At 40.0% G+C, this 26074-nt stretch overlaps 4 protein-coding genes across 4 annotated transcripts; 2 read left to right on the top strand and 2 right to left on the bottom strand.

The window, feature by feature from the left end:
* Window positions 1–2613: 2613 nt before the first annotated feature.
* On the top strand, window positions 2614–3021 carry LOC134219328 (cytochrome b-c1 complex subunit 9). Its single transcript, XM_062698045.1, has 2 exons — window positions 2614–2843; window positions 2916–3021. Exons 1-2 carry the CDS (start codon window positions 2712–2714, stop codon window positions 2952–2954), a joined length of 171 nt encoding a protein of 56 aa, XP_062554029.1. The 5' UTR covers window positions 2614–2711; the 3' UTR covers window positions 2955–3021.
* On the bottom strand, window positions 2964–3758 carry LOC134219326 (large ribosomal subunit protein uL18m). Its single transcript, XM_062698043.1, has 3 exons — window positions 3508–3758; window positions 3294–3444; window positions 2964–3227 (listed from the first exon to the last, which is right to left on the bottom strand). The coding sequence occupies exons 1-3, from the start codon at window positions 3672–3674 to the stop codon at window positions 3030–3032; spliced, it is 516 nt and encodes a 171-aa protein (XP_062554027.1). The 5' UTR covers window positions 3675–3758; the 3' UTR covers window positions 2964–3029.
* A 110-nt stretch (window positions 3759–3868) lies between these two features.
* LOC134219325 (probable arginine--tRNA ligase, cytoplasmic) lies at window positions 3869–20645 on the top strand. The gene is made up of 5 exons (XM_062698042.1): window positions 3869–4033; window positions 4092–4229; window positions 4443–5855; window positions 20077–20383; window positions 20447–20645. The coding sequence occupies exons 1-5, from the start codon at window positions 3989–3991 to the stop codon at window positions 20554–20556; spliced, it is 2013 nt and encodes a 670-aa protein (XP_062554026.1). The 5' UTR covers window positions 3869–3988; the 3' UTR covers window positions 20557–20645.
* A 227-nt stretch (window positions 20646–20872) lies between these two features.
* Window positions 20873–21927, bottom strand: LOC134219327 (transmembrane emp24 domain-containing protein 2). The gene is made up of 4 exons (XM_062698044.1): window positions 21678–21927; window positions 21438–21619; window positions 21202–21354; window positions 20873–21139 (listed from the first exon to the last, which is right to left on the bottom strand). Exons 1-4 carry the CDS (start codon window positions 21811–21813, stop codon window positions 20990–20992), a joined length of 621 nt encoding a protein of 206 aa, XP_062554028.1. The 5' UTR covers window positions 21814–21927; the 3' UTR covers window positions 20873–20989.
* Between the last annotated feature and the right edge of the window lie 4147 nt (window positions 21928–26074).

The following is a 26074-nucleotide window of genomic DNA, read 5'->3' as shown; positions in this document are numbered from 1 at the left end:
ACATATCGTGGCGCTAACATCGACTCTGACAACTATCTGGTGATGGTTAAACTGCGCCCAAAACTATCCGTCATCAACAATGTTCGGTACCGACGACCGCCGCGGTACGACCTAGAGCGACTGAAGCAACCTGATGTCGCCACTGCATACGCGCAGCATCTCGAGGCAGCGTTGCCGGAAGAGGGTGAGCTCGATGGGGCCCCTCTTGAGGACTGCTGGAATACAGTCAAAGCAGCCATTAACGACGCAGCGGAGAACAACGTCGGGTATATGGGTCGAAGTCGACGGAACGATTGGTTTGACGAAGAGTGCAGACAGATTCTGGAGGAGAAGGACGCAGCGCGTCGCGCTGCAGCAAGGTACCCGGCAGAACGTGGAACGTTATAGACGGAAGCGGAGACAGCAGACCCGCCTTTTTCAGGAGAAGAAACGCCGCCTGGAAGAAGCGGAGTGCGAGGAGATGGAACAGCTGTGCCATTCTCAAGATACACGCAAGTTCTATCAGAAGCTCAACGCATTCCGCAAAGGCTTTGTACCGCGAGCCGAAATGTGCCGGGATAAGGATGGGAGCATCTTGACGGACGAACGTGTGGTGATCGAAAGGTGGAAGCAGCACTACGAGGAACATCTGAATGGCGCTGAGAGTACAGGCAGTGAAAGTCAAGGCAGCGGAGGAGATGACTTCGTCAGTTCAGCGGACGATGGAAGCCAACCAGCCCCCACCTTGAGGGAAGTTAAGGATGCCATTAAAGACCATTAAAGGATGCTAAAGACCAATAAAGCAGCTGGTAAGGATGGTATCGGAGCTGAGCTCATCAAGATGGGCCCGGAAAAGCTGGCCACGTGCCTGCACAAACTGATAGTCAGAATCTGGGAAACCGAACAGCTACCGGAGGAGTGGAAGGAAGGGGTTATATGCCCCATCTACAAGAAAGGCGACAAACTGGAGTGTGAGAACTTTCGAGCGATCACCATCCTTAATGCCGCCTACAAAGTGATATCCCAGATCATCTTCCGTCGTCTGTCACCATTAGTGAACGAGTTCGTGGGAAGTTATCAAGCCGGCTTCGTTGACGCCCGCTCGACAACGGACCAGATCTTTACTGTACGGCAAATCCTTCAAAAATGCCGTGAATACCAGGTCCCAACGCACCATCTGTTCGTTGATTTCAAGGCGGCATACGACAGTATAGACCGCGTAGAGCTATGGAAAATTATGGACGAGAACAGCTTCCCTTGGAAGCTTACCAGACTGATCAAAGCAACAGTGGATGGTGTGCAAAACTGTGTGAAGATTTCGGGCGAACACTCCAGTTCGTTCGAATCGCGCCGGGGACTAAGACAAGGTGATGGACTTTCGTGCCTGTTGTTCAACATTGCGCTAGAAGGTGTCATGCGGAGAGCCGGGTGTAACAGCCGGGGTACGATTTTCAACAGATCCAGTCAATTTATTTGCTTCGCGGATGACATGGACATTGTCGGCCGAACATTTGCAAAGGTGGCAGAACTGTACACCCGCCTGAAACGTGAAGTAACAAAAGTTGGACTGGTGGTGAATGCGTCAAAGACAAAGTACATGCTTGTGGGCGGAACCGAGCGCGACAAGGCCCGCCTGGGAAGCAGTGTTACACAGAAAGAAAAATCATTAATCAAATTAAAAGGAACGTTGGTTAAAATAAAAAGTTGCGTTGGTTCTTTTTCGTAGAGAGTTCAGTATGTTTAAAACTAAAGTACGAAAACTTTTGTTACACCTAGGCTTTGAAAGTGGCATGAGGATCTGAAAATAAAAGTACAAAACTTTCAAAATAATATTGTGGAACTGTCTGTCAAACTGTAGAAAAAAAAGATTAGTATTTTCAATCTGAAACGAAGGTTTAGTTTCCCCAAAAAAGTTTGTCTATTCATGCTTTCCTTTAAAACTTTATGGAATCGATTTTAGATTTTATATATTTATTTTATTTTGAACTTCATCTTTATTAATTAATTTGAGTTGACGGACACATGCGTCAAAATGCCGTTTATCGCGTCATAGTCGTTCTTTCAGTCAAAAATCCCGAGCCGAATCTGTAAGAAAAATAACAAATCTCACATAAGGATCACCAACAAGAAAACAGTAACCAAATCCAGCGCTTCAATAGCATGAATGGAGTTGGGTGCTTATTTAGATTTTTGATTTCCTAAATTTAGATAACAATCAAGGATAAGAACCCAAATCCATTCATGCTATTGTAAGTTAGAGTTAGCACCAAAAACAGCCTATAAACATAAGCATTTTTGTGTAACATTTAACATGCATATCAATATTTTTTTCTCACCTAATCTCTCCTTGGTGTTTTTTCTGGTTGTTTGCGCCATGGCCGTAGAGTGGGCGGTGCCTTATCGCAACGTCGCACGAAAAATTCTGGGGAACTGATAATAAATATATAAGCTAATAGTCAACTAGCATAATAAAAAAATCAACTGGTTGCCCTGCCCTACTGATTCAGTTCACACGTTACTTCTTTCTGCCGATGCCAACGCCATCTCTATTTATTATTTTTATATCCCACCTCTTAGCTGCCATAACTCCTGTATAAATCGTGATAAAATCGGACGTCGACGTCAAAGTTCGTTTGTCAAACTTTCATTCGCTTGGTCGGTCTGCGATTTATTTCGAAGAAAGCATCCGTGAAGTCCTCAGCGCGATATCACGAATTGAAATCCGGTGAAAAATGAAGGTCTTGAACAATCTGCTTTTGAAACGGACGTCCACCTACGTCGCGGGAATCGCCCTGAGTGTATTCTTTTTCGAACGGGCCTTTGACCTCGGCACCGATGCCTTTTTCAAATCGTTCAACAAGGGTGTAAGTATCTGAGCATTACATAAGTCAATGCGGAGTGTGTTCCCGAGATTCAATGATTTTTGTTTATTTCAGAAACTGTGGGACGACATCAAGGATAAATACGAACAATAAAGTAATCCATTTGATGTGAAATAACTGTTTTATGAGGGCTAATAAAATGTAGGAAACCACAAGCAAATTCGCTTTTTATTCAGTCACTTCCCATGGCTTTTCCGGGCGCTCCATATCCCACGGCTGAATGGATTTAATTCGCTCCGGCTCCTGCAATTTGATTCCACTTTCAATCAAAGTTTTAAGAAATTTGTCCACCTTTCCATCCGGCTTTGGTTGAATATCACATCGCAATTCGGTGAGGCCAGCCTCCATGCAGCGAACTGCGAAGATCTGCAAAGAATTAGGTTTCCACGCATAGGTACTAAGGTTCTATATTTATTTTACTAGTATCATTACCTTTGCCAAGTTTATGTAAGCCGAAGTATCATTTCCTTTAAACAAATGACGCTTAATTGCCCATTCGGAAGTACTGGATTCGATTACTGTCCCATTTTGGAAATGGCTCACTTTGGCGGTAACATATTTGTTGCTGGGTGTTAGCTCCAATCTGGAAATAAACGAATGGTTCAGTTTCAGAGAATATTTTTTCAAAAATTAAACCAAAACTCACTTGTGCCAAAAATTTCGACCAGGTTTTTCCAAATGGTATCCGTCGTTTTTGTAGGCTAGCCGTAATCGTTCCAAATTTCTGGGGTTGCGATTAACTATAAAGCGGGCTCCTTCTGTACATTTATTCAACTCTTGTATTTTATGGAAAACGCGCTTCGAGCTGGCCATTTTTCCTACAATCACGCACGACTCGGTGTGCCGCAAATCCACACCACACCTGAGAATCTGATCTGATGTCCAAAACAAACTATGCTCATAAAGATCATATGTAGAGTAGACTGGTTGAAAAGGCCTTTGAATGTCGCACATCACCAAAACATTCGAGGAACTGTCAGATTGTTTCCTTTTCTGATGGTTCCTTCAGCTCCATCATGCTCACACCTCACACGTTGACGAACAGCCGGTGTTTACGCTGGATCTTCCGCCGATTTGTTTGAGATAAATTTCATCATCACATCGTTTAATTTTTAGCAACAGCAAAAATGTCCAGCGATATCCCAACGGAAACCCGCAGGTTAAATAAAGTGGTAAGTTTCACTGTTTTCCTTCATTTCCTTGTAATAATAGACAATTCATTAATTGTAGGAACATGAAATTCGAATGCTGCAAAAAGATATGGATGATGCCCGTAATAATGTTGGGTTAGGAGAAAATAATCCGGAGCTAGAGAAACTGCAAGTGGAGAACATGAAATTAAAACATCGTTTGATTATATTGAATAAGGTATTTATACATCGTTTCCAACATTTGGTGTCGTTTCGCTGCTAATGTTATCCGAGTTTTTTTGGATAATAATGTTGGAAAAAGGTGTTTCAGTCTATGCTGCTTTTAGAAGACTGCTTAAAATTTAATTTATAACGATACATTAGATTAACTGAAAAGTTCCACTTATGGAACCCTCTAAAACCTACAATTGAACATCTATTTTTTTTTCAGGCAATTGCACTGGAACAAGGCAACGCATCCGGTGCCAGGTTTCCAACGGCATCCGGCGAAGTTGCATCCATTTTGGACCATCTAGCTGATCTGTTCACGCATGCTATCGCAGCAGCATTTCCCCAGGTGTGCCAGGATGTTCCGGCGGTAATAACCGTTTCCAGTGCGGCCAAGTTCGGCGATTACCAGTGCAACAGTGCTATGCAGATTGTGCAAAAGTTAAAGGCTCTGGACGTTAAAACGAATCCTCGAGATGTGGCCAGCCAACTGATGGCTGCATTGCCTCGGTCAGATGCGATAAGCAAGGTGGAAGTAGCCGGGGCGGGGTTTGTCAATGTGTTCTTGGATAAGAAATTTGGTGCCCACGCCGTTATGGCAATTTTAAAAGGGGGCGTGCAGCCACCTCGATTCGAGAAAAAGCGAGTAATTGTCGACTTTTCGTCACCAAACATTGCAAAAGAGATGCATGTCGGACATTTGCGTTCGACCATCATTGGAGATTCGATTTGCCGGTTCTTGGAATTTCTGGGACATGATGTTCTGAGGTTGAACCACGTCGGTGACTGGGGTACTCAATTTGGAATGCTGATTGCTCATCTGCAGGATCGATTCCCAAATTATCTGCAGGTTTCTCCGCCAATCAGTGATCTCCAAGGATTCTACAAAGAAAGCAAAACGAGGTTTGATTCCGACGAGGAATTTAAGAAGCGTGCCTATGCATGTGTCGTAAAACTGCAAAGTGGCGACGGCGATTCCATGAAAGCTTGGAAATTGATCTGCGACGTATCCAGGAAGGAATTCCAAAAGGTGTATGACCGACTGGATGTCAAGCTAATCGAACGAGGTGAATCGTTTTATCAGAAACGAATGGAAGCCATCGTGAAAGAGTTGGCAAGTGCCAGTTTTTTGGAGGAAGATGATGGCCGTAAGATTATGTGGGGCGAGAATCGTGACGGTATTCCGCTGACCATTATCAAATCCGACGGCGGTTTCACCTACGATACGTCGGATATGGCCGCAATCAAACAACGTTTGCACGAAGAAAAAGGAGATTGGTTGGTGTATGTGACGGATGCGGGTCAAGCAACGCATTTTCAAACAATATTCTCTTGCGCACGACGAGCCAAAATTCTAGACCCCAATGCTCACCGCGTAGACCACGTCGGATTTGGCGTAGTGCTGGGCGAGGACGGCAAGAAATTCAAAACCCGATCCGGGGACACCGTTAAACTGACCGAACTTTTGGACGAAGGTTTGAAACGATCGTTGGACAAGTTGCTTGAGAAAGAACGTGATAAGGTGCTCTCATCGGAAGAACTCAAACAAGCACAGGAATCCGTTGCGTACGGTTGTATTAAGTATGCTGATCTTTCCCATAACAGGAACAACGAATACATTTTCTCTTTCGATAAGGTAGGTAATAGTTTTAATATTAAAGTTAATATTCAATCGTATTTGGAACCCTGAGAAAATGATTACATCTTTGTATTTATTATTTGTTTTGAGATAGTCTATCTGACAAAATAGTCTTAATAGATATAAAAACTTATTATTAGTTTAAACGTCTAACCCAACTTACGAAACGTATAGTTGGTGCGTTGAACTTATTCGACAGCCGTAAATACATGTACATGTACATGTCGAGATCGATAGGATCGGACCTTTCCAGGTCCTTCCTCCCCCGGTTTGGGAGGTACCTGGCCGGGGTTCAGCTTCCCAGCCCCACTACCCTTGTTCGGGGTAGTAACCCTCCGCGATTTGGAGCGGCCCCCAGGGAGCTCATCCCCTGGAGACTGTCTCCCCCGTTTTTGTGTCTGCTCCGTTAGAGCAGTCACCCCCGACGTGCCCGCGAATAATTGAGCCTCAGTAGACTTTGGCACCACCGTCTTCGCTGGCACGCCCTCGGTCGATTTGACCTTGCCCGAGTCCGCGAATCCTTGGGCCTCAGTCTGGATAGACCTCGACTCCACGGGTTTCACGGGTTTACACTTGGCCGTCTCGACCGCCCTCTCCAGCTTGGCATCCAACATCGACTTTCGAAGTTTCAGCAAGCTCCTCTTGAGGTCCTTACTGATATTATGCTTCGATGACGCAAAGTCGATGATGGCGTCCAACTGTTCCGTCGCCACCTCGAAGGCCGAAAGCCCATCGCGTTTGCGGTTCATCGCCTTTAGAAGCCATGGGCTGTCTATAACCTCTACCGGCGTAGGCTGGGAGATGGTTAAGTGATCCACGCTGGCGCTGCGCACCGAGCTGCCGACTATTGCTTCTGGCCTCAGGCGGAGACCTGAACAACCCACCCCTTGCGAAGGTATTGTCGCCTACACTACTACCACTAATTGAAGAATTGACTTGTTTTTCCATTTTGTTCCCACGAGTTGCTCGGGAAAAAAGGTCCACCACGCCAGAGTCCAGCATGACGCGGTAAGGGACAATTACTGTGAAGGGTGCCCAGGTACCCCACAGGCTCCGTTAAAGGCCTAGCTCATTATTTTATCCCCCTGGCCATGCATCCCCTCGGCACGGGTCGCTTAACGCCTTGGGATTAGGGGTTAGGGACGATGGTCCCTTTGGTCGCACCCACTCACTCTAGCTGATGTCAGAAGGACAACAGTGCCCAGGCTGCACTACCAGCTAAGTACAAAACCCTTACCTTGCGGTCGATTGTCATCGGAAGACCCGTGGAAGCGTGAGATTGGAACTTGTGAGGACCAGAGCTGTGTAGGTCGCTCCTTCCCAGATGTCAACTCACCATTTTGCAGCCCAAGAAACAGAAGGTTTGCGCAGAGACAGAGGTTTGCGCAGGCCCAATAAGCCGCCTTTAAAAACAACCATCACGAACGACATAGAAGATAATACGACTCGATACAATCGACAAAGACCTGGGCGACGAATAAAGGATCACGATTGGAGGCTTGGAACATGGAACTGCAAGTCGCTAGGTTTCGCAGGTTGCGACAGGATGATCTACGAATTACATCCACGCAACTTCGACGTTGTGGCGCTGCAGGAGATTTGCTGGACAGGACAGAAAGTGTGGAAAAGGGGGCATCGAGCGGCTACCTTCTATCAAAGCTGTGGCACCACCAACTGGGAACCGGCTTCATAGGGCTCGGCAAGATGCGCCAACGTGTGATTTGGTTGGCAGCCAATCAACGCAAGCATGTGCAAGCTGAGGACAAAAGGCCTTTCTTCAACTGTTATATCTCTTTTCGTTGGGTAGTGATACTCACTGTTAAAATAAATTACCATCCTCTTAGAAGGTTGGAATCTTAATGCTTTATTGAAATTTAAAGAAATATAATTTAACCTACGGGAGATACTTGAAGCACCAATACATGAACCTAGCTATGTACATCGATCACCAATCAGTGATCGTTGTTAACGCAAAAGAGCGAGGGACAGAGACCCTCGAAAAATACATGACTGTTCACTTGGTAACAGCATGTCTCGATACATTTGTAATGCGACACTTTCTGCTTGTCGCCAACGGTGCTAGAGTTGCTAGGCATTGAACTGAAGGTTCAATGCCGGATGAAATTGACCTTCTCAGCATGTTCCCACTGAGTCTGCTGAAAGTGTGTTAAAGAAGAAATATGAATAACATGTGTGATGCACATGTTACACCATTCCCCTACGGGCCAAAAGGGTAAACTAGAAGTGATTCAGTTTGGCTTCAAATATCTCTCACAATTTTATTTTTTTTTTATAAATGTATTGTCCTTATTATTTTTGTTTTACAAAATTTTCATACGGGAGGAGTTATGGTGCATCCCTTCCCCCTAATGGAGAAAAGCGTCCTAACTAGTTATTCTTGTGCTGCTATGTTATTTAATCAATCTGGAAATATGTACTTCTTGTTGCTTATTGTCTTTATCAATAATAGTTGCATTTGGCAAATTTAGCTTCGATATCGCGAATGGTCCGCTGTAAACGGAATCTAATTTGTGTCGGTTTTCTTTATGTAAATACACTATGTCACCTAATTGTATATTTGTTTGAGCAATTTTATTGTTGGTAATATTTGTTCTTTTGATTTTCTCTTTGTTTAGTGTTTGCATGACGTTGTTGTGCGTAACCTGTAATCTAAATTTTAATTCTTTTTGATATGAGTCAAAATTGTACAGAGGTTCAATGGTATTGTTGCAAAGTTCGAAAGTATTACATCTTTTTCCAAAAACTAATTCAAACGGCGTGAAATCATGTTGAATGTTCGGGGTTGTATTGTAACAGAAACAATAAAATGACAGCCAGTCATCCCAATCGTCTTTACGCTCGTTTGTAAATGTCCTTAAATATTCATTTAGACATTTGTGGTTACGTTCTAGAGCGCCGATTGTTTGTGGATGGTACGCTGTAGAGCAAGTGTGGTTTAGTTTAGAAATACTACAATAAGAGATCGGCGAAGACGCCATCTTGTTTCCAATCGAACCGTCAAAAGCGGTTCCAATTCGACTTGTTTACTTTTTGCATCCATAAGAAGCAAGCAAAAAGTTCAAGTGATGCCGGTATTATTTTCACGATTTCATGCATTTTCATACGTTGCCATTTCGACAGTTTTTCACTCCGCCGGTCTCTGGTTATAGGGTGGCTAGTTTAGTTGTAACAATCTACAAACTTCATCGAATACGCCTTTGTATTCGGTCCCTTGCACTGTGCCACCAAAGTACTCTTTAATGGGTAAAAAAGTACCCATTATGAAGTAAAATAGTTCAACTCATTAAATGAGTAAACAGCGTTTACTCATTAATGAGTAAACCGTCTCAACGTCAAAACAAGGAGTAATTTTTACCCATTATGCGATTTTTAGGAAATCGGGGGATGGGTAGAAATTACACATTTTATATTTAATTTTTAGGCTTTGTAATTGCCCTGTCCATGGATAAGGGGCTTGACGTTGATATTTCAAGTGTCTTAAAAAGATTTTTATTTTATTTTTATTTTTGTTGTTTAATAGAGTGCTTTTTTCAAACAAAGGTTAAGTTCAACACTAAATTAAAAAATTAAGATATTTTTCCATTTTTTATATCTCCTTCACAAGAATATCGTTATTTTAATGGTAGTGGTTTGAAAATAAGCTCCGTAGAGAAACTTTTATCACATCTTACTTAAATAAGGTCAACAGTTATACCAAACACTTGAAGTACCATGCCTCCAAGTTAACTAATGGTTAGTGTCGCACGATCTAACAACAACTGCCTATTGGTAAATTTGGAGGTGCCGGCAGGGCTCAGTAGGGGTCTAACTAACCTAACTCTAATACTAACAAGACCCTGAAACAAACGCTTATCCAAATAGCATACATCTATTTATACTTGTAGTAGTAGCTAACAATAATTCATTTTGTACCCGTATAGCTGTAGTAGAATTTTAGTAGTGAAAAGTAGAATTTGTAGATTTACTAATTTGGCATTGGAGATAGTGAATGTATCTATTATATCTTCTCGATAATCTTTTTATTTTAGTCTCTCTAGCTGCATGGATCAACGCAAAAAACTGTTTCTCTCTTCCTTCTATTAGGTTAGTTAGAAAAATTAGCGGATATATAGGGGACATGACTTAGTGTTTCTCGTATTAAGACAAATTCGCTGACCTTTACCTTATAATAAAATAAATGACCGATAGTAAAATAAATGACTGAAATTTAAAGATATCAAATAAATAATAAAAACGAAAATAAATACATGACCATCGGTGGACAGAAAGACAAGAGACAGAGTTCTGTTTAGAATAGTTAATTGAGCACTCACAAGATAGAGAATAACTAGTACCACTATTATTGCTACAAGACTAATAACTTGACCACTTACGGAAATGAGGATAGACCATATGATGCGTTCATCCACTATTATATTGAATATTGTATACCCTGAATATGAATAACTGAATTTTAGACATCATTATGTTAATAAATAATAAAGGTTTGAATATTAGAAAAGGGAATAGAACTTGACCAAAAAAAAGCAATTACGGAACAACTGGACAGAAATTTTGTATAATGATCACTATTAGACTACTGAAACTTTAACATATGACATTACTGTGACTGATAGGATACAATTAACTCGACGACGTATTGACAAACATCCGATACTCAACCGTGTTAAAATAAGGGAAGCTCTTCAATGTGTCCATTTATTACAATAGTACTTAAATTAATCTATTTTGAAACTACCCTATCAGAATGATATCATTACATCTTTATTCGAAATTGTTACTTGGAAATGGCAACCCGTTGTCAACATAGACTACTATTAGGTATTGAATGTCGGCTCCAAGTAACTAATAATTAAATTTACATGTTAACTACTTATTCAGAAAACATCTATGTACATGTTGAGCTTCCATTATTTGTTCGGTTTATAATTGACAGACTGTAGATAGAAAGAATAATGTACCGGTATGATCACAATACAAACCCAGGCCGCAGTGACATAGTGAGCAACATAGCTTGAGTCGTCTGCTAGTATTGTGTATCACATGGAGAGCCCAGCCGAGATACCAGTCTATTAAGACTACAACTGGTCAACTCTCGAAAAAAAAAAAAAAAAAAAAAAATTTTTAGGCTTTGTAATTGGAATATGAACTTTGGTATAAATAATAGTAAATAGTATAGAAAAACAATCGGAATCATTGAATAAAATCTAATTTATTATAATGTTAATTTTTTGTTATTTTTTCTTTAAGCACTTTACGTTCACGGGTTACGCTCAGCGGGTGAATGATACACATACATTATATTCAACAGTACTTATGCGTGTTACTGCAAATCTGTGCTTCTGCAAAACTCCGATCCATCACCCATCAGGCCTCGAACGCCAGCTCATTTTAGAAGAGGGCACATGCTGACGCAGATCACGCTCGGACGCACGGACATTTGGTGATGCAAGGGATATCACTTGAACAAGCAGTTTATCCCCGGTTGTATTCGCCATTTGGAAGTTATCCAATTTATTTCCTGTTCAATGACACAATTTCAAAGTGTTAATCCTTTACTGAATCTACATCAAAAGGAATATAAATGAAACTTACCTTTCAGTTTAATTTTCCCAAAAAAGAAAACAAATTTTCGCTGCGCTTCCACATTGAGTGCCTAATGTTTTCATTGCGCGTCAACTAAATTTTCACCCATTAATGAGTAAATATTCGGAAGTGTAAAATGGGCATAATTTACTCATAACAAGAAATAAAAAAATAACCATTATTTTGACAACTTCATATGTCGTCAAATAATGTGTATTTTTACCACATTAATGGGTAATGTCGAGTTCACAGTGTGGTCTGTTTTGATGGATTTCATTGGGCCATATATGAGGATACACTTTTCTACGACTGCTCGTTTTACACCCCTCCCAGGACAAGAACATCCGAGGTCCACCGTCTGGCCGGAATAAAAACCTTACATGAACGCTTTGGTGAGTGTAAAGAAAAGTTTAGGGTCCGTTGCTTGCATTCGGATCAGGCACCAATTAGGGCGCTAGTTCCAATCTAGGTTATCAAATTTTTTTTTATTGTAAATATTAGTGTACATAGTAGTTAGGTTATCAAATTTTAAAAAACACACCAGCGCCTCCTAAAGGCCGTCATGATACATTATATTTTAAAAATTAAGTAATAGCATAATAATAATAATAATAACAATAATTGAAATTGAAGTTGGAGGGCCAAGCCGGCCGATCACTGTACATGTATAAAAATGATTGTAGAACAAAACATGTTTTAAATAAAGAAGAATTTTACTACTTTACTACGACTGCTTTAGCTATTGAAACAGCTGATTTGTCTGGTACAGGAATTGCGATTACGTACTTGGATAGATCGCATTGCAGTGTTACTGCATAGCGGTTTCCTTTTTCAGTAGGAGCAAACGGACCGATGGTGTCAATGGACACAACATCGAAGGCTGTGTTTGGTGTAGTAGTTACTACAGCTGGAGTTTTCGCTGGTATAGCGTGTTTGTTTAGTTTACAGAGATTGCATAACCCGACATAATTTGAAACCGTTTGTTTCATATTGGGCCAGGTGTAGAGTGATTTGAGTTTTTTATATAATTTATTTATACCAATGTGACCTCCAATTGCAGAGTCATGGTTTTGTTTCAATATATTGTTTATTTGAGTTTCGGTTGAAATTTCAACTGGCTTTTTATAAATTACTATGGCAGTATTCCGAAGAATGTTATTGCCGATTTGTTTAAAAGTATTTCTGTCAATGTATGAGAAAATAACATCGTTCATTTGAATTGCTAGCTTCTTTATTCTTGGCTTAATTTTGATATTTTGTTGCATATCGTTTTGTATTTTTGATTGTACTTTTGTTTGGGCAGGCCTGCCATCTATATGTTGTAGTAAAATTTGTAAATCGTTTATTAGATTAGAATTTAATGCGAGGGTAACTGGTGGTGTTAGCCTCTTTCTGAATCTTTTATCATATATAATCATGTCTATACACGATGTGTTATAATTATAATTAAATGTTAATTTTGGCAAATCAAATGCCTCCAAACTACTGACGGTTTCATATACGTGAAGTTAATCAGGCTTCTGTGTTTGACTGTCAGTTATTGTAGTGGCATTTTTCTTTGTCATAGATCTAGTTAATATATACATCTTTTTGAGTGTGTCTGACGTTATTTGGATTCTAGATAAGGCATCAGATAAAACATTTGTGGTTCCTTTAATATATTCCACTTCAAAATCGTATTCCTCCAAATCCCATCTCATCCGCGTGAGTTTAGATGTAGGATTTTTTAGAGAGAATAGATAAATGAGTGGTCGATGGTCTGTACGAATGATAAATTTATGACCATAAATGTAAGGCCTAAAATAGTCGACTGCCCAATGTATTGCGGTTAGTTCCTGCTCTATGGTTGATTAGTTCGATTCGCCTTTCGTAAAAGCCTTACTGGCAAATGCGATTGGCAATTCAAAATCTCCATGCCGTTGAGCTAGAACTGCTCCGCAAGCTATTTTGGATGCATCAGTTGTTATTATAAATTCTTTTTGGTAGTCTGGAAACTGTAAAATCTGAGGTGATAATAGCTTCCTTTTAAGCATTTCAAAAGATTTTGACAGTTTTCGTCCCATTCGAAAACTGCTTCTTTTCGTAGTAGTTTGTTTAATGGAACAGTTATATCGGCGAAATTTTTGATGAAACGACGATAGTAATTGCAAAAGGCAACAAATCGTCGTACTTCATCTGCATTTTTCGGGATTGGATAGTTGATGATTACTGAATATTTATTTTTATCAGGCTGAATACCATCCTTCGATATATGGTGCCCTAAGTAGGTCACCTCATTCTTGAAGAAATAACATTTGGATGGATTTAATTTTAGATTAAACTTTCTCAATTGTAGAAAAACTTTACGTAGATTTACAATGTGGTGATCCACAGAACATCCTACGACTATGATGTCATCTATGTAGAGAAATGCACATTGTGGTGGTAGACCGCTCAAAGCGATGGACATCATACGCTGGAATGAGTTTGGGCTGATGTTTAATCCGAAAGGGAGTCTATTGAATTCAAAATGACCCTTTTCGGTGGAGAAGGCTGTATATCTTTTGGAATTTTCATCTAAAGGTATTTGATGAAATCCTGACATGAGATCGAGTGTAGTGAAATACTTCGCTCGACCTAAATGATCCAGAATATCATCAATACGGGGGAGTGGAAATTTATCTGGTATGATCTGTTTATTTAACTGTCTAAAATCAATCACCAAACGCCATTTTTTCTCGTCTGGTGACGATTTTTTGGGTACTAACAGTATCGGTGAATTAAATGGTGAAGTTGAATTTTTAATAATTTTTTCGTTAAGCATTTTTTCCACTTGTGCATCAATTTCGGATTTTTGACTTTCAGGTATCCGATAATTTTTAATGTAAACCGGTTTTCCATTGTCAAGTTGTATATTTTGTTCATAAAATTGTTATGAGTCAAAATATCGTTCTCAAGTGAAAATATGTCGTTGAAGTCTTGACATAAAGCTTCAACTTTTCTTTTAATTTTAGGTTCTAAATTTTGTGTGTTAATTTCGTTTTTTATATTCTGTTTTCTTATTTCATCGCTTGATAATTCATTTGAGGCATAATGGTGGTATTTCGCTAAAGGAGCATGTTGCGGTGTAAATCCCGATGGTAAAATAAAATCATTATCAGTCGTATTTATGAATTTAATGAAACAACTTTTCTTGCTTACAATTGAATTTGCGCAGAATATACCATCTGAAATTTGTTGTGAAAAATCACGCTGTCTTCGGATAAATTTGTGTTATTCAGTCTTCGGATGATTTCACACCTGGCGGGAATTACGGTTTGTCTTTGATAATTATTTACAATTGGTAATTCTAAGATTTCAGAGTTCATTGGTATATGAAGTAACCAATACTCATAGTCAATTTTGCAATTGTAATTTACGAGAAAATCTCTCCCTAAAATACCATCAGTGGGAATAGGGAAATTTTTCTCGACTATGTGAAATGTGTGTGGTATTAGCATGCCATTAATTAGTAAGTTTGCATGCGTGGTTCCTATGGTGCTGGTATTACCTTGTCCTATCCCGATAATGTTGCATTTGTCAGCGGGATAGTAAATTTGTGTGCTTTTAATTTTGTTAGCTTTCATGACTGATATGTCAGATCCACAATCTACAATAAATGAAGACTGTGTATCTGTCATATCAAGCGTTAGCTGTACGTAGTTGGTTGCGGATACATTTATTGTGTATGCCGCCCCAACGGTACGCCTAAAGGGTGGATATTTCCATTTGTTGATTGTGTAATTTGCTGCGGCATTTGAATATGAGGTTGATGAGCTAAGAACATATTTTCATTTGCCATTTGTGAAATCTGTTGCTGCTGTGACATTTGATTGTGAGGCTGATGAGCTAAGAACATATTTGATGGGTACCGACCACGTCGAGCCCAATTACCTCTTTGATAAGAGGAATTCCCTCTGTGTGACCAATTTCCACCTTGATTTGTAAAATGTCCACGATGAGATTGTGAATTTTGATATCTATAATTCCGATTCCCACGTCCTCTGTTATTCGTTTCACCTCGTCCTCTTGAGTAGTTTACTCGACCTGCAAAAATTTGAGCATTTGTTGCTGGCGAATTGTTGTTGGCATTAGTGTATTGAACGTTTTCTATCACCTTCTGGATTGCATCATTAATTTTGATGAAGGATCCAGCTTTCAAAATAAGCTTAGTATCCGTATTTTTGATACCACTTATCAAAGAATCAACTCCCTTTTTTATAGCCATCGTGTTAGCTCTATCGACTGGTATTTGTTCGTTTACGTAGCATGATTTGAGTTGCGATGTCAAATTTTCGACTTCCTTGCAAAAAGTTTCAATTGAATCTTTTTGTTTGAGAGCCCTTAATTTTGCTTCTAAACCATCCGATGTGATTTTTGATTCGCAATGTTGCTTAAGCGCATCCGTGATGGCTTGCAAATCATTAGCGCCAGTTATTACCTGTCGTGCAATGCCCGTAAGGCGAGACTTGACAAATCTAATCACCGTAACCTGAGCTGCTTGCTTCTGGGCAGCGGTAGCTTCGTTAAATTCGCTCTCTACTGTGTCGTTAAATAAAGCAACAGCGTCAATAAACGCTTCTAAATTTCCTGGAGCACCATCGTACGTTTGCACTAGGGTGGTGCCCAGTTTGATGTCTACTTTCGGGTTTACCATTTTTCCTCTGAGTTTATGTTTTAATTTAGAAATGAAATTTATTACGCACACTAACGTGTATATGCTTATTTTATGATTGCCTGCGTACTCTATTTTTGTCGAGATTAGAGTATGTATTTCACTATATATCTGTCGTGTACATTTATACAAAAGACAAATTCGGCTTGGGGAAATTTTGACTCATGCTCGGCTAAAATGTTTGTTATTTGTGTGTATAATGTACGAGCATCTTCTAGTTTTGCATTCAAAGTTATTCTTTTATATACCCTGTTAGGGGCTTTTTCAAATTGGAAAGTATAGAATTTAAACGAGAAATGTTGCTATCTATGAAAAGTTTATGTACCTCAATATCCATTTAGGTGTTGCTGCATTCATGGTTAAATCAGGTCACTTCAAGGGCTTCAAGGATTCTACTATGCCTTCTGGGTTGCACAACTCGTTCACTGGGGTTGCTGGTTCATCAGGAAATCAAACGCATCTGCTTTCATCACGACTCGCACTCAACTTGCACTCAAATTTTGTGTGTTGATTATGTGTTGCTGCATTCATAGTTGAACTCAGGTCACTTCAAGGGCTTCAAGGTTTCTGCTATTCCTTCTGGGTTGCACAACTCGTTCACTAGGGTCGTTGGTTCATCCGGAAATCAAACGTATCTGCTTTCATCACGACTCGCACTCAACTTGCACTCATATTTTGTATGTTGATCTAAATTGTTTATTGTCGCCGTTTTTTCTCTCTTCTTTATTTATAAATGTCACTCTCTTATTGCAAAGATTATTGTCACTTTTGGTTCACTCTAATCTTTTTGCGTTACGACTTCGTTCAGGTGAGCAATGGATCTGGCCATCATTCTTGCTGCCTTTTTCCGCTCTCGTTTTGCAATTACTTTGTACACAGTGACTGCGAGCTGCAGTGAAATTAAAAAAAATATCACCCACAACTTAAGCTCGTGGTCGAGATGCAACTCCGTGTGAAAATCTTGTGTGTTTATAATGTTCACATCACTATCACCACTTTGTTCCGTTTTGGGACTTGACTTCTTATTGCCCATTCTTGTAACTATTTCTTTTTTCACTGGAATGTTTCACTTCACCAGAATAATGGTCTGCCTGTCACGGTCGCCATGTTATATCTCTTTTCGTTGGGTAGTGATACTCACTGTTAAAATAAATTACCATCCTCTTAGAAGGTTGGAATCTTAATGCTTTATTGAAATTTAAAGAAATATAATTTAACCTACGGGAGATACTTGAAGCACCAATACATGAACCTAGCTATGTACATCGATCACCAATCAGTGATCGTTGTTAACGCAAAAGAGCGAGGGACAGAGACCCTCGAAAAATACATGACTGTTCACTTGGTAACAGCATGTCTCGATACATTTGTAATGCGACACTTTCTGCTTGTCGCCAACGGTGCTAGAGTTGCTAGGCATTCTCAGCATGTTCCCACTGAGTCTGCTGAAAGTGTGTTAAAGAAGAAATATGAATAACATGTGTGATGCACATGTTACACAACTATAGTGCACTATAGTGCACTGCCCACATGAAGGGAGACCCGACGACGAGAAAGAAGCGTTCTATGCACAGCTGGAGCAGACATACGATGGATGCCCACTGCGGGACGTCGAAATCGTTATCGGCGGCATGAACGCACAGGTAGGAAGGGAGGAAATGTAAGGACCGGTCATCGGATCGGATAGTCTGCACACCGTATCGAACGAAAACGGCAAACGCTGCATAAACTTCGCAGCCTCCCGCGGAATGGTAGTCCAAAGCACCTTCTTTCCCCGCAAAAATATCCACAAGGCCACATGGAGATCACCTAACTAAGAAACGGAAAACCAAATCGGCCAATTCTTCTCCGACATCACGAGCGTCCGCACTTACCGCAGTGCGAATATTGAATCTGACCACTACCTCGTTGCAGTATGCCTGCGCTCAAAACTTTCGACGGTGTACAACACGCAGCGTAGTCGAACGCCGCGGCTTAACATTGGGCGGCTACAAGACGGTAGACTAGCACAAGGATACGCGCAGCAGCTGGAAGTGCCACTCCCAACGGAAGATCAGCTAGGCGCAGCGTCTCTTGAAGATGGCTGGAGAGATATTCGATCCGCCATTGGTAGCATCGCAACCGCTGCGCTTGGCACGGTGCTTCCAGATCAGAGAAACGATATGACGGTGAATGTGAGCAGTTAGTTGAGGAGAAGAATGCAGGATGGGCGAGATTGCTGCAATATCGCACGAGGGCCAACGAGGCACGATACAAACGGGCGCGGAACAGACAAAACTCGATTTTTCGGAGGAAAAAGCGCCAGCAGGAAGATCGAGACCGTGAAGAGACGGAGCAACTGTAACGCGCTAATAACGCACGAAAGTTCTATGAGAAGTTAAACCGTTCACGTAAGGGCCACGTGCCACAGCCTGATATGTGTAAGGACATGAACGGGAACCTTCATACGAACGAGCGTGATGTGATCCAACTACCAAAGGTGGCGGCAGCACACCTGAATGGCGATGTGGCAGACGAATATGGCGGTGTGGCGATGAACCTAGGAGGAGATTGGCTCAAGAACAACAGAGCCCCTAGGGTTGACCAACTACCAGGAGAGCTATATAAACACGGTGGTGAGGCACTGGTTAGAGCGCTGCACTGGGTCATTACCAAGATTTGGGAGGAGGAAGTTTTGCCGCAGGAGTGGGTGGAAGGCGTCGTGTGTACCATCTACAAAAATTTCGATAAACTGGATTGTAGCAACTACCGCGCAATAACATTGCTGAACGCCGCCTACAAGATACTCTCCCAAATTGTATGCCGTCGACTAGCACCAATTGCAAGAGAGTTTGTGGGACAGTATCAGGCTAGTTTTATGGGCGAACGCTCCACCACGGACCAGGTGTTCGCCATTCGCCAAGTACTGCAGAAATGCCGCGAATACAACGTGCCCACGCATCATCTATTCACCAGCTATGGCAGCTAATGCACGAACCAGGATTTCCGGATAAACTGACACGGTTGATCAAAGCGACGATGGATCGGGTGTTGTGCGTAGTTCGAGTTTCAGGGGCATTCTCGAGTTCCTTCGGAACGTTGTTTTGGGAGGGGTAATACGAAGAGCAGGGATTAACACGAGTGGTACAATTTTCAATAAGTCCGTCCAGCTATTTGCCTTCGCCGACGACAGATATTATGGCACGAAACTTTGAGAAGATGGAGGTAGCCTACATCAGACTAAAGAGGGAAGCTAAGCGGATCGGGCTAGTCATCAACACGTCGAAGACGAAGTACATGATAGGAAAAGGTTCGAGAGAAGCCACCCACCGCGAGTTTGCATCGGTGGTGACGAAATCGAGGTGGTAGAAGAATTTGTGTACTTGGGCTCACTGGTGATTGCCGAAAATGCAGAGAAGCAGAGAAATTCGGAGACGCATAGTGGCTGGAAATTGTACGTACTTAGGACTCCGCAAGATCGAATAGAGTTAGTCTGAATAAATAAATAATAAATAACATTCTTAATGTTGGGAGAATGCAAGGAAGAATTTATTTTCTACAAGGATTGAAAAAATGCTATAAACAATGGATTGTTGATCGGTTACTACGGTTACAAGCTCCTGGGCCCATGACCTCTTGCTATAATAAAAGCGATCCGATCTACGAAAGTGTACACGACAACTAAAGGTCGTATATTTTTCATTATTTTTTGTTCAATAATACATTTTCTACTATGTCCACTCCCTCCTTGGTGTGATTGCATTTGGATACCTGTCGAAACGTGTGTGTCACCGTTTGAACACATTTGTCGATGGTCAATATCCCAAATAATTTGTAGTGGAAATTCCAGAGATTTTTCAGGTTTTTCCCGTAGTTTTCAACGATTGACTAATTCACTCAATAATTCATTATTCACAAACCTTTCTCCATTTTGTTTAGATGCTGGAGGACAAGGGTAATACAGCAGTCTATTTGCTGTACGCATACACCCGCATACGTTCCATCGCTCGCAACTGTGGAGGAGACTTTGCCAATAACATCGAGAAGGTAATCGACACTACCGAACTAACACTGGAGCATGAGAAGGAATGGAAGCTGGCGAAGGTGCTGTTGAAGTTCACCGATGTCATAAAACTGATCTCCAAAAACCTCTGCCTGCATCACCTGTGCGAGTTTGTCTACGAGGTTAGCACGACGTTCACTGAATTCTACGACAGCTGTTACTGCATTGAAAAGAACAAACAGGGTAAGACAAACAATTGGCCTTCTTATATCAACGGACTAAATATTTTCTTTACGCATATTTCAGGGGAAATTGTGAAGATCAATGCTGGACGTGTGTTACTTTGTGAAGCAACCTCCAGGGTCCTTGGCAAGTGCTTCGATATTCTTGGGTTGAAGCCATTACATAAAATTTAAATTATGTTTTGTATCGCTGAATAGATACATGGAAATGTTTCACATTATTTCAATAAACTTTGAAATTGTTTGTGCCAGAAATACTAAAATTTTTATATTGCAACGGCTATTGGATGACACTTTGATGTTTTATCAATCCAAGAGCAATCGCATGTACCTAATGACTGAATGGAAAAATATTCGAAAATCATCATCCAACCCCTTAGCCTTAAGAAACTGACATTTTTTCGTCGTTATTGAGGCTTGCAGGCCTGGGCTGGCTTACATCTTGTATTACCAAGGATATTTCGGAACACAATTATTAACGTTTCGAACGTAAACGAAATTCACCCAATAGGAGATATTAGTTCTATTATACTCGCGATACAACATAAAATAACTTACAAAGAGTAGCTCTCAGCTCGAAAAATTCAAGGTTTCTACAGTCGTCCATTTACACAACTCGCTTAACTTCGAAGAATCGTTTCAGGTAGTAAACCTGACCCACGGTCATTACGACCAGCACCAAGGCTTCGAACACGGACCACATCACTACCCGCGAGTTAGTGCTTTCGTTAATCGAACGATGGATTCGATCGCGAACCTGAAAGGTGAAATGATGAATCTTTTATCTGAAAGGGAGACTGAGAGGTTCATCGATCTTACGTGCATGTAATCCTGTTCGTGTTTAATGCTCGTCAGCGTTCCGGACAGCTCCTTGATCATATCCTCGAGCTTCGAGTGTCCGGCTTCACCTTCATTAACTGCGCCGATCGTTCCCTTAGGAGCTTCTCCAATTTCCATCGAAAACATTACAACCTATAACGATAAAGCGTTGAATTTCTGCTATTTGTCCGCGTCCGATATTCATAAAAATCGCAAATAATTTTGAACAAACTTACCTTAGGCGTCAGAGTTGACATCTTATTGCTGAAGCAGTAGTGATAGACACCAGTTTCATACGCGGAGAAAGTGTACTTTCCACTTGATTCTTTTTCCCCCTGATAGATAACCTTTTGATCCGGGCCTACAATGCGTACCTCAATATCCAGGAAACCGCCCTCGATGGTTTCGAACATAAGCCCTGGAAACGATATGAAATGCATTAAAATTTGAGCGGCGATGTCATTAGCTCGTATTACCTAGTTTGGTGCCGGAATCTGCTCTATCAAAAAAGCACTCTTCCGAGTGCGCGTCGACGGTAATGAAATAGCCATGGCACAGGTGTAAACAATTCAACCACACAACCGCAAGAACTAATAGGACAGTCTTATTCATGCTGCTTATTTTAATTTCGAATTTTTATAGATTTAGTTAAAAATTACTCCGCCACGTAATATTTTGATGTCCACTCGCAAAGGCTTCGAAAATAAATTGGGAAAGGAAATCTTGACAGTTTGTCATTTGTGAATGTCAAAGTTGATCAATCGGAACGACGCACGACCCCCCGAACGATTGTACTGACGTCTAGCGGCAAATTTGAACCATAACGCCTTAGGGTCCTTAGGGTGACCAGCAGCTCAGTGATTCTACTTTTCCTCTGATGACAGCGTAAAAGATATTTTAGTTATGTACTAACAGTTAGTTGTTACTAAAATATCTTTTCAGCGTTCATCCAGAGTCTATTATATATATACACTACTAAAAATCCACACCAGGGATGCCAGATGATATTTTCAAATGTCTTCACAGTCGTTTAACAATGTCTTCAAATGTCTTCAATATTAAAATTATGAATATCAGCGAGAAATTTCTAAATCCAATATAGGTTTGTAAATTCAATCAAGTCCTTATTTTATTGATGTGGAATAATGTTAATTTTTTTAATGCTTAAATTGTTAGAATTTTAGAGAATATTTTTTAAATATAATTTAAATATTTATATTTAATTTAAAATTTTCATGAGATAGTGTTTCCCTGGATTTTTTATTGAGTCTGATTAAAATTCCACTGGATTTTTTAACTGAATTTCCACGTGGAATTCTTCCAAATTTATTTTTAAAGAATACCCTGTAGGGATTCAAAATTTACCATGATATTTTTTGTAGGAACTTCCGGATAAATTTCTGGAGCAACTTCGGGATAAACCCTTCATGAACCTTCTTATTACTTATACTAATTTCTTCTTGACAAAGCTTCTAATTACTTCTAAAACACCTGAAGAAATTTCTCGAAGAATTCCTGTTGGAACATTCAAAGGATTTATTGAAGGAACTTCCGGAGGAATTGCTGGAGGATTATCAGGAGGAATTCTTGGAGAAACCTAAGAAGGAATTCCTGTGGAAACTTCAGGATAAATTCCGGAGGGATTTTCTGGAGAAATTCCTGAAGGATTCTCCTGATGAATTTCTGAAGGATATTCCTTCAAAAATTCCTAAGGAATGTCCTTAAGAAATTCATCAAGAAAATCCTTCAGAAATTTCACCGGAAAACCCCTCTGGAATTTACCCTGAAGTTCCTACAGGAATTCCTTCTTGTTTAGACATTTCTAAACAAACTTCCGGAGGAATTCTTGGAAGTAGTTATGAATGAATTCTTAGAGGATCTTCTTAAGATATTGCTGCAGACATTTCCGAATGAAATCCTGTTTACCAGAGAAATTCCATAGTATACTTCCGGAGGTATTCTTGGAGAATCTTTCAGCAACATTGTTGGAGAATCTTCCAGAGGAATTCCTGAAGAAACCTCCGGAGCGATCCCTAAAGGAGCTTCCGTGAGAATTCCTGGGGGAACTTTCGTAAGAATTTCTGGTAGAACTTCCGGAGGATTTCCTAAAAGAACTGCTGGAGGAATTCGTGAAGGAACTACCGGAGGAATTCTGGAGGATCTTCCGGCGGAAATCTTGAATATAATTTCGCTAGAATTCTTGGACGATCTTACGGAGGAGCTCTTAAAGGAAATTCCAGAGGAATTCCTAGAGATTTTTTTGGAGAAATCCCTGCAACTTCCGGACAAATTCGTGGAGGAAATTTAGGAGGAATTTCAGAAAGAATAGCAGAACGATTTTTCTTAGAGGATATACTGGAAGAATGTCCAAAGATATTTCTAGAAGAATTACCAAAGGAATTCAAGGAAGAATTTCACGAAAGCGTGCAACAAGTTTCCTCGGGATTTGTTTTAAGAACATTTTCCTGTAGTAATTTACCATGGAAGTTTTGAGAAATATCTTTTTAACACAAAAACAATTTCAATTTATTGTCGACATTTATTAGAATTTTCTATGGAAATTAATTAAGACAAATAGTGGTCAAGTTGGTACTCCTGATTTTTTGACAACAGATGTCGATTAGTTGTGTGAGTGCACCGGTGTCAAAAAATAGAACTTTTGGCTCAAAATTTAGTTGTCAAATGCACATTTTGACAGCAATATAGATGTATGAGTGAATCTTCTTCTTCTTCGTTGGCATTACATCCCCCACTGGGACATTGCCGCCTCGCAGCTTAGTTTTCATTAAGCACTTCCACAGTTATTAACTGCGAGGTTTCTAAGCCAAGTTACCATTTTCGCATTCGTATATCATGAGGCTAACACGATGATACTTTTATGCCCAGGGAAGTCGAGATAATTTCCAATCCGAAAATTGCCTAAGACCGGTACCGGGGGAATCGAACCCAGCCACCCTCAGCATGGTCTTGTTTTGTAGCCGCGCATCTTACCGCACGGCTAAGGAGGGCCCCCAATGAGTGAATGAAATATGCAAATGCTCTATCGCGGAAGCAGTCGCTGCAGACAAGTGTCAATGGTTTCAGTGACGAAAAGAAAAGTTTCAATGCAAAAAGCATTATTTGAAAGGTTTCCTTTATTTCTTCTTTACGGACATATTTATAAATATCCTCGATAATTTTAACGGAATTTTCAATTCCCTTATATTTAGACAAGAAATTCCTCATGGGAAATTCTTCTTATTTTACACGAAAAATTCTAATAAATTTTCACTGAAAATTCTTTTAAAAATCCACGGGTAATTCAAAGAGTTTTCCGACGGATATTTAGAGGAATGTGGAATGAAGGAATCGAAATGCCGAAAAGATCAGATGAATTTAGAAAAAAAATCTGGTTCTAGCTCAACGGTTAAATAGATTAAATCTAGTCATAAAAGAATTCTGTCTATGTTTGCCGCATATTAGATCGGTCATTGCGTTCCGATGTAATGATCGAAATACCTTTTCACACACACGTCAAAGACGACGCAGCCGCCAAATTCAATCGAATACTGTCATCGGGATTTTTTTTAACCAGCACGCAGCTCGAAGTGCGTATGAGGTCTAAAACGCGTTACATTTATCAACCGGCTAATGTGAATGTATTTTTATATTTGAGATTCTAAGCCCGAGACAACGACTATTATAGGTTATGTAATATAAATCTTTAATAAATGTTAATTTAAAAAATGTTTAATAAATGTTTACATATAGAGTATAGATAGTAGAATCTATAGATGAGCGAAAGCATGGCTGAGTCGATTTTTTTGCCCGTGCACACGCGCATATGACGTCACAGCCCTTAACGTTTCCATTGAAATCATGACGTCATGCTCGTTTGGAGACACGTTTGACAGTTCGTTTGGAGACAGAGGATTTATCTTCGCTCATCTATATATTCCACTATCTATAATATAGAGGTCGCAGAATTTATACACTAATAAAAATACACACATTTTTATTGGCAAAAATCTAAAGAAATTTACAAATACATTTTATGTGTGCAATAATAACAAGCCGCTCTAGGAGAATCCACACGAAGGTTATTAGTTAATAAGGATTATGTGTGTTTCCACATACATGCTATGCGAATTCACATAGCTGTTATGTGGGAAATGCTGTAGTAAACATTTAGTGAAGTAAAAATCAGTGAAGTAAGTAATAAAATTGAATTTTCCATTCGCAGGCTTATTGTCTTCAAGTATCTTCAAATAAGTATATAAGTCTTCAAATATTTTGAAAAGTCTTCAAAATGTCTTCACGAAATAAATGTCTTCACAGTGATTCAAATGTCTTCAAATTGAAGACATGTCTTCAAATCTGGCATCTCTGATCCACACATATTTATTGGCAAAAATCCATAGATTTAACTTATGATGTATATCAGCGCACACATAACCATTCTCCGCGTGAACTACTAATAAAATATATATCTAAATAAACTTTATGTGTGGTCTCGAATTAACAATTATTTAATTTATGTGTGGTTCTATATCGATTATATTAGGGTGGAGCTATTGCAAAAATGTATAACGGCGACACATATATCTTATATAGATATTTTTGGCAGTGTATATATATATATATAGAGTTATAGTCTATAGAGTTACGCAAAGAGTGAAGCCAAATCTACCTATTGAACTGTCAAACCGTCTACCTATCGAGCAAAGTAAACAAATGATTGTTGGTAAGGCGGAAGTATTGTTATCGCCTGATGATTATTATGGCGAATTAAAACTCATTAATTGAAATTGAAACTCACGTGTTTGCACTCTGTAGGTGACTTTGGTTATCGAATTAAAAAGCTTTAGAAGTGATCACTTCCATGAAGTCACTT

Source organism: Armigeres subalbatus, chromosome 3, assembly GCF_024139115.2.
Source record: "Armigeres subalbatus isolate Guangzhou_Male chromosome 3, GZ_Asu_2, whole genome shotgun sequence".
Lineage (NCBI taxonomy): Eukaryota > Metazoa > Arthropoda > Insecta > Diptera > Culicidae > Armigeres > Armigeres subalbatus.
Note: the sequence above shows the minus strand (reverse complement) of the source record. Positions and strands in the feature narration are given on the sequence as shown.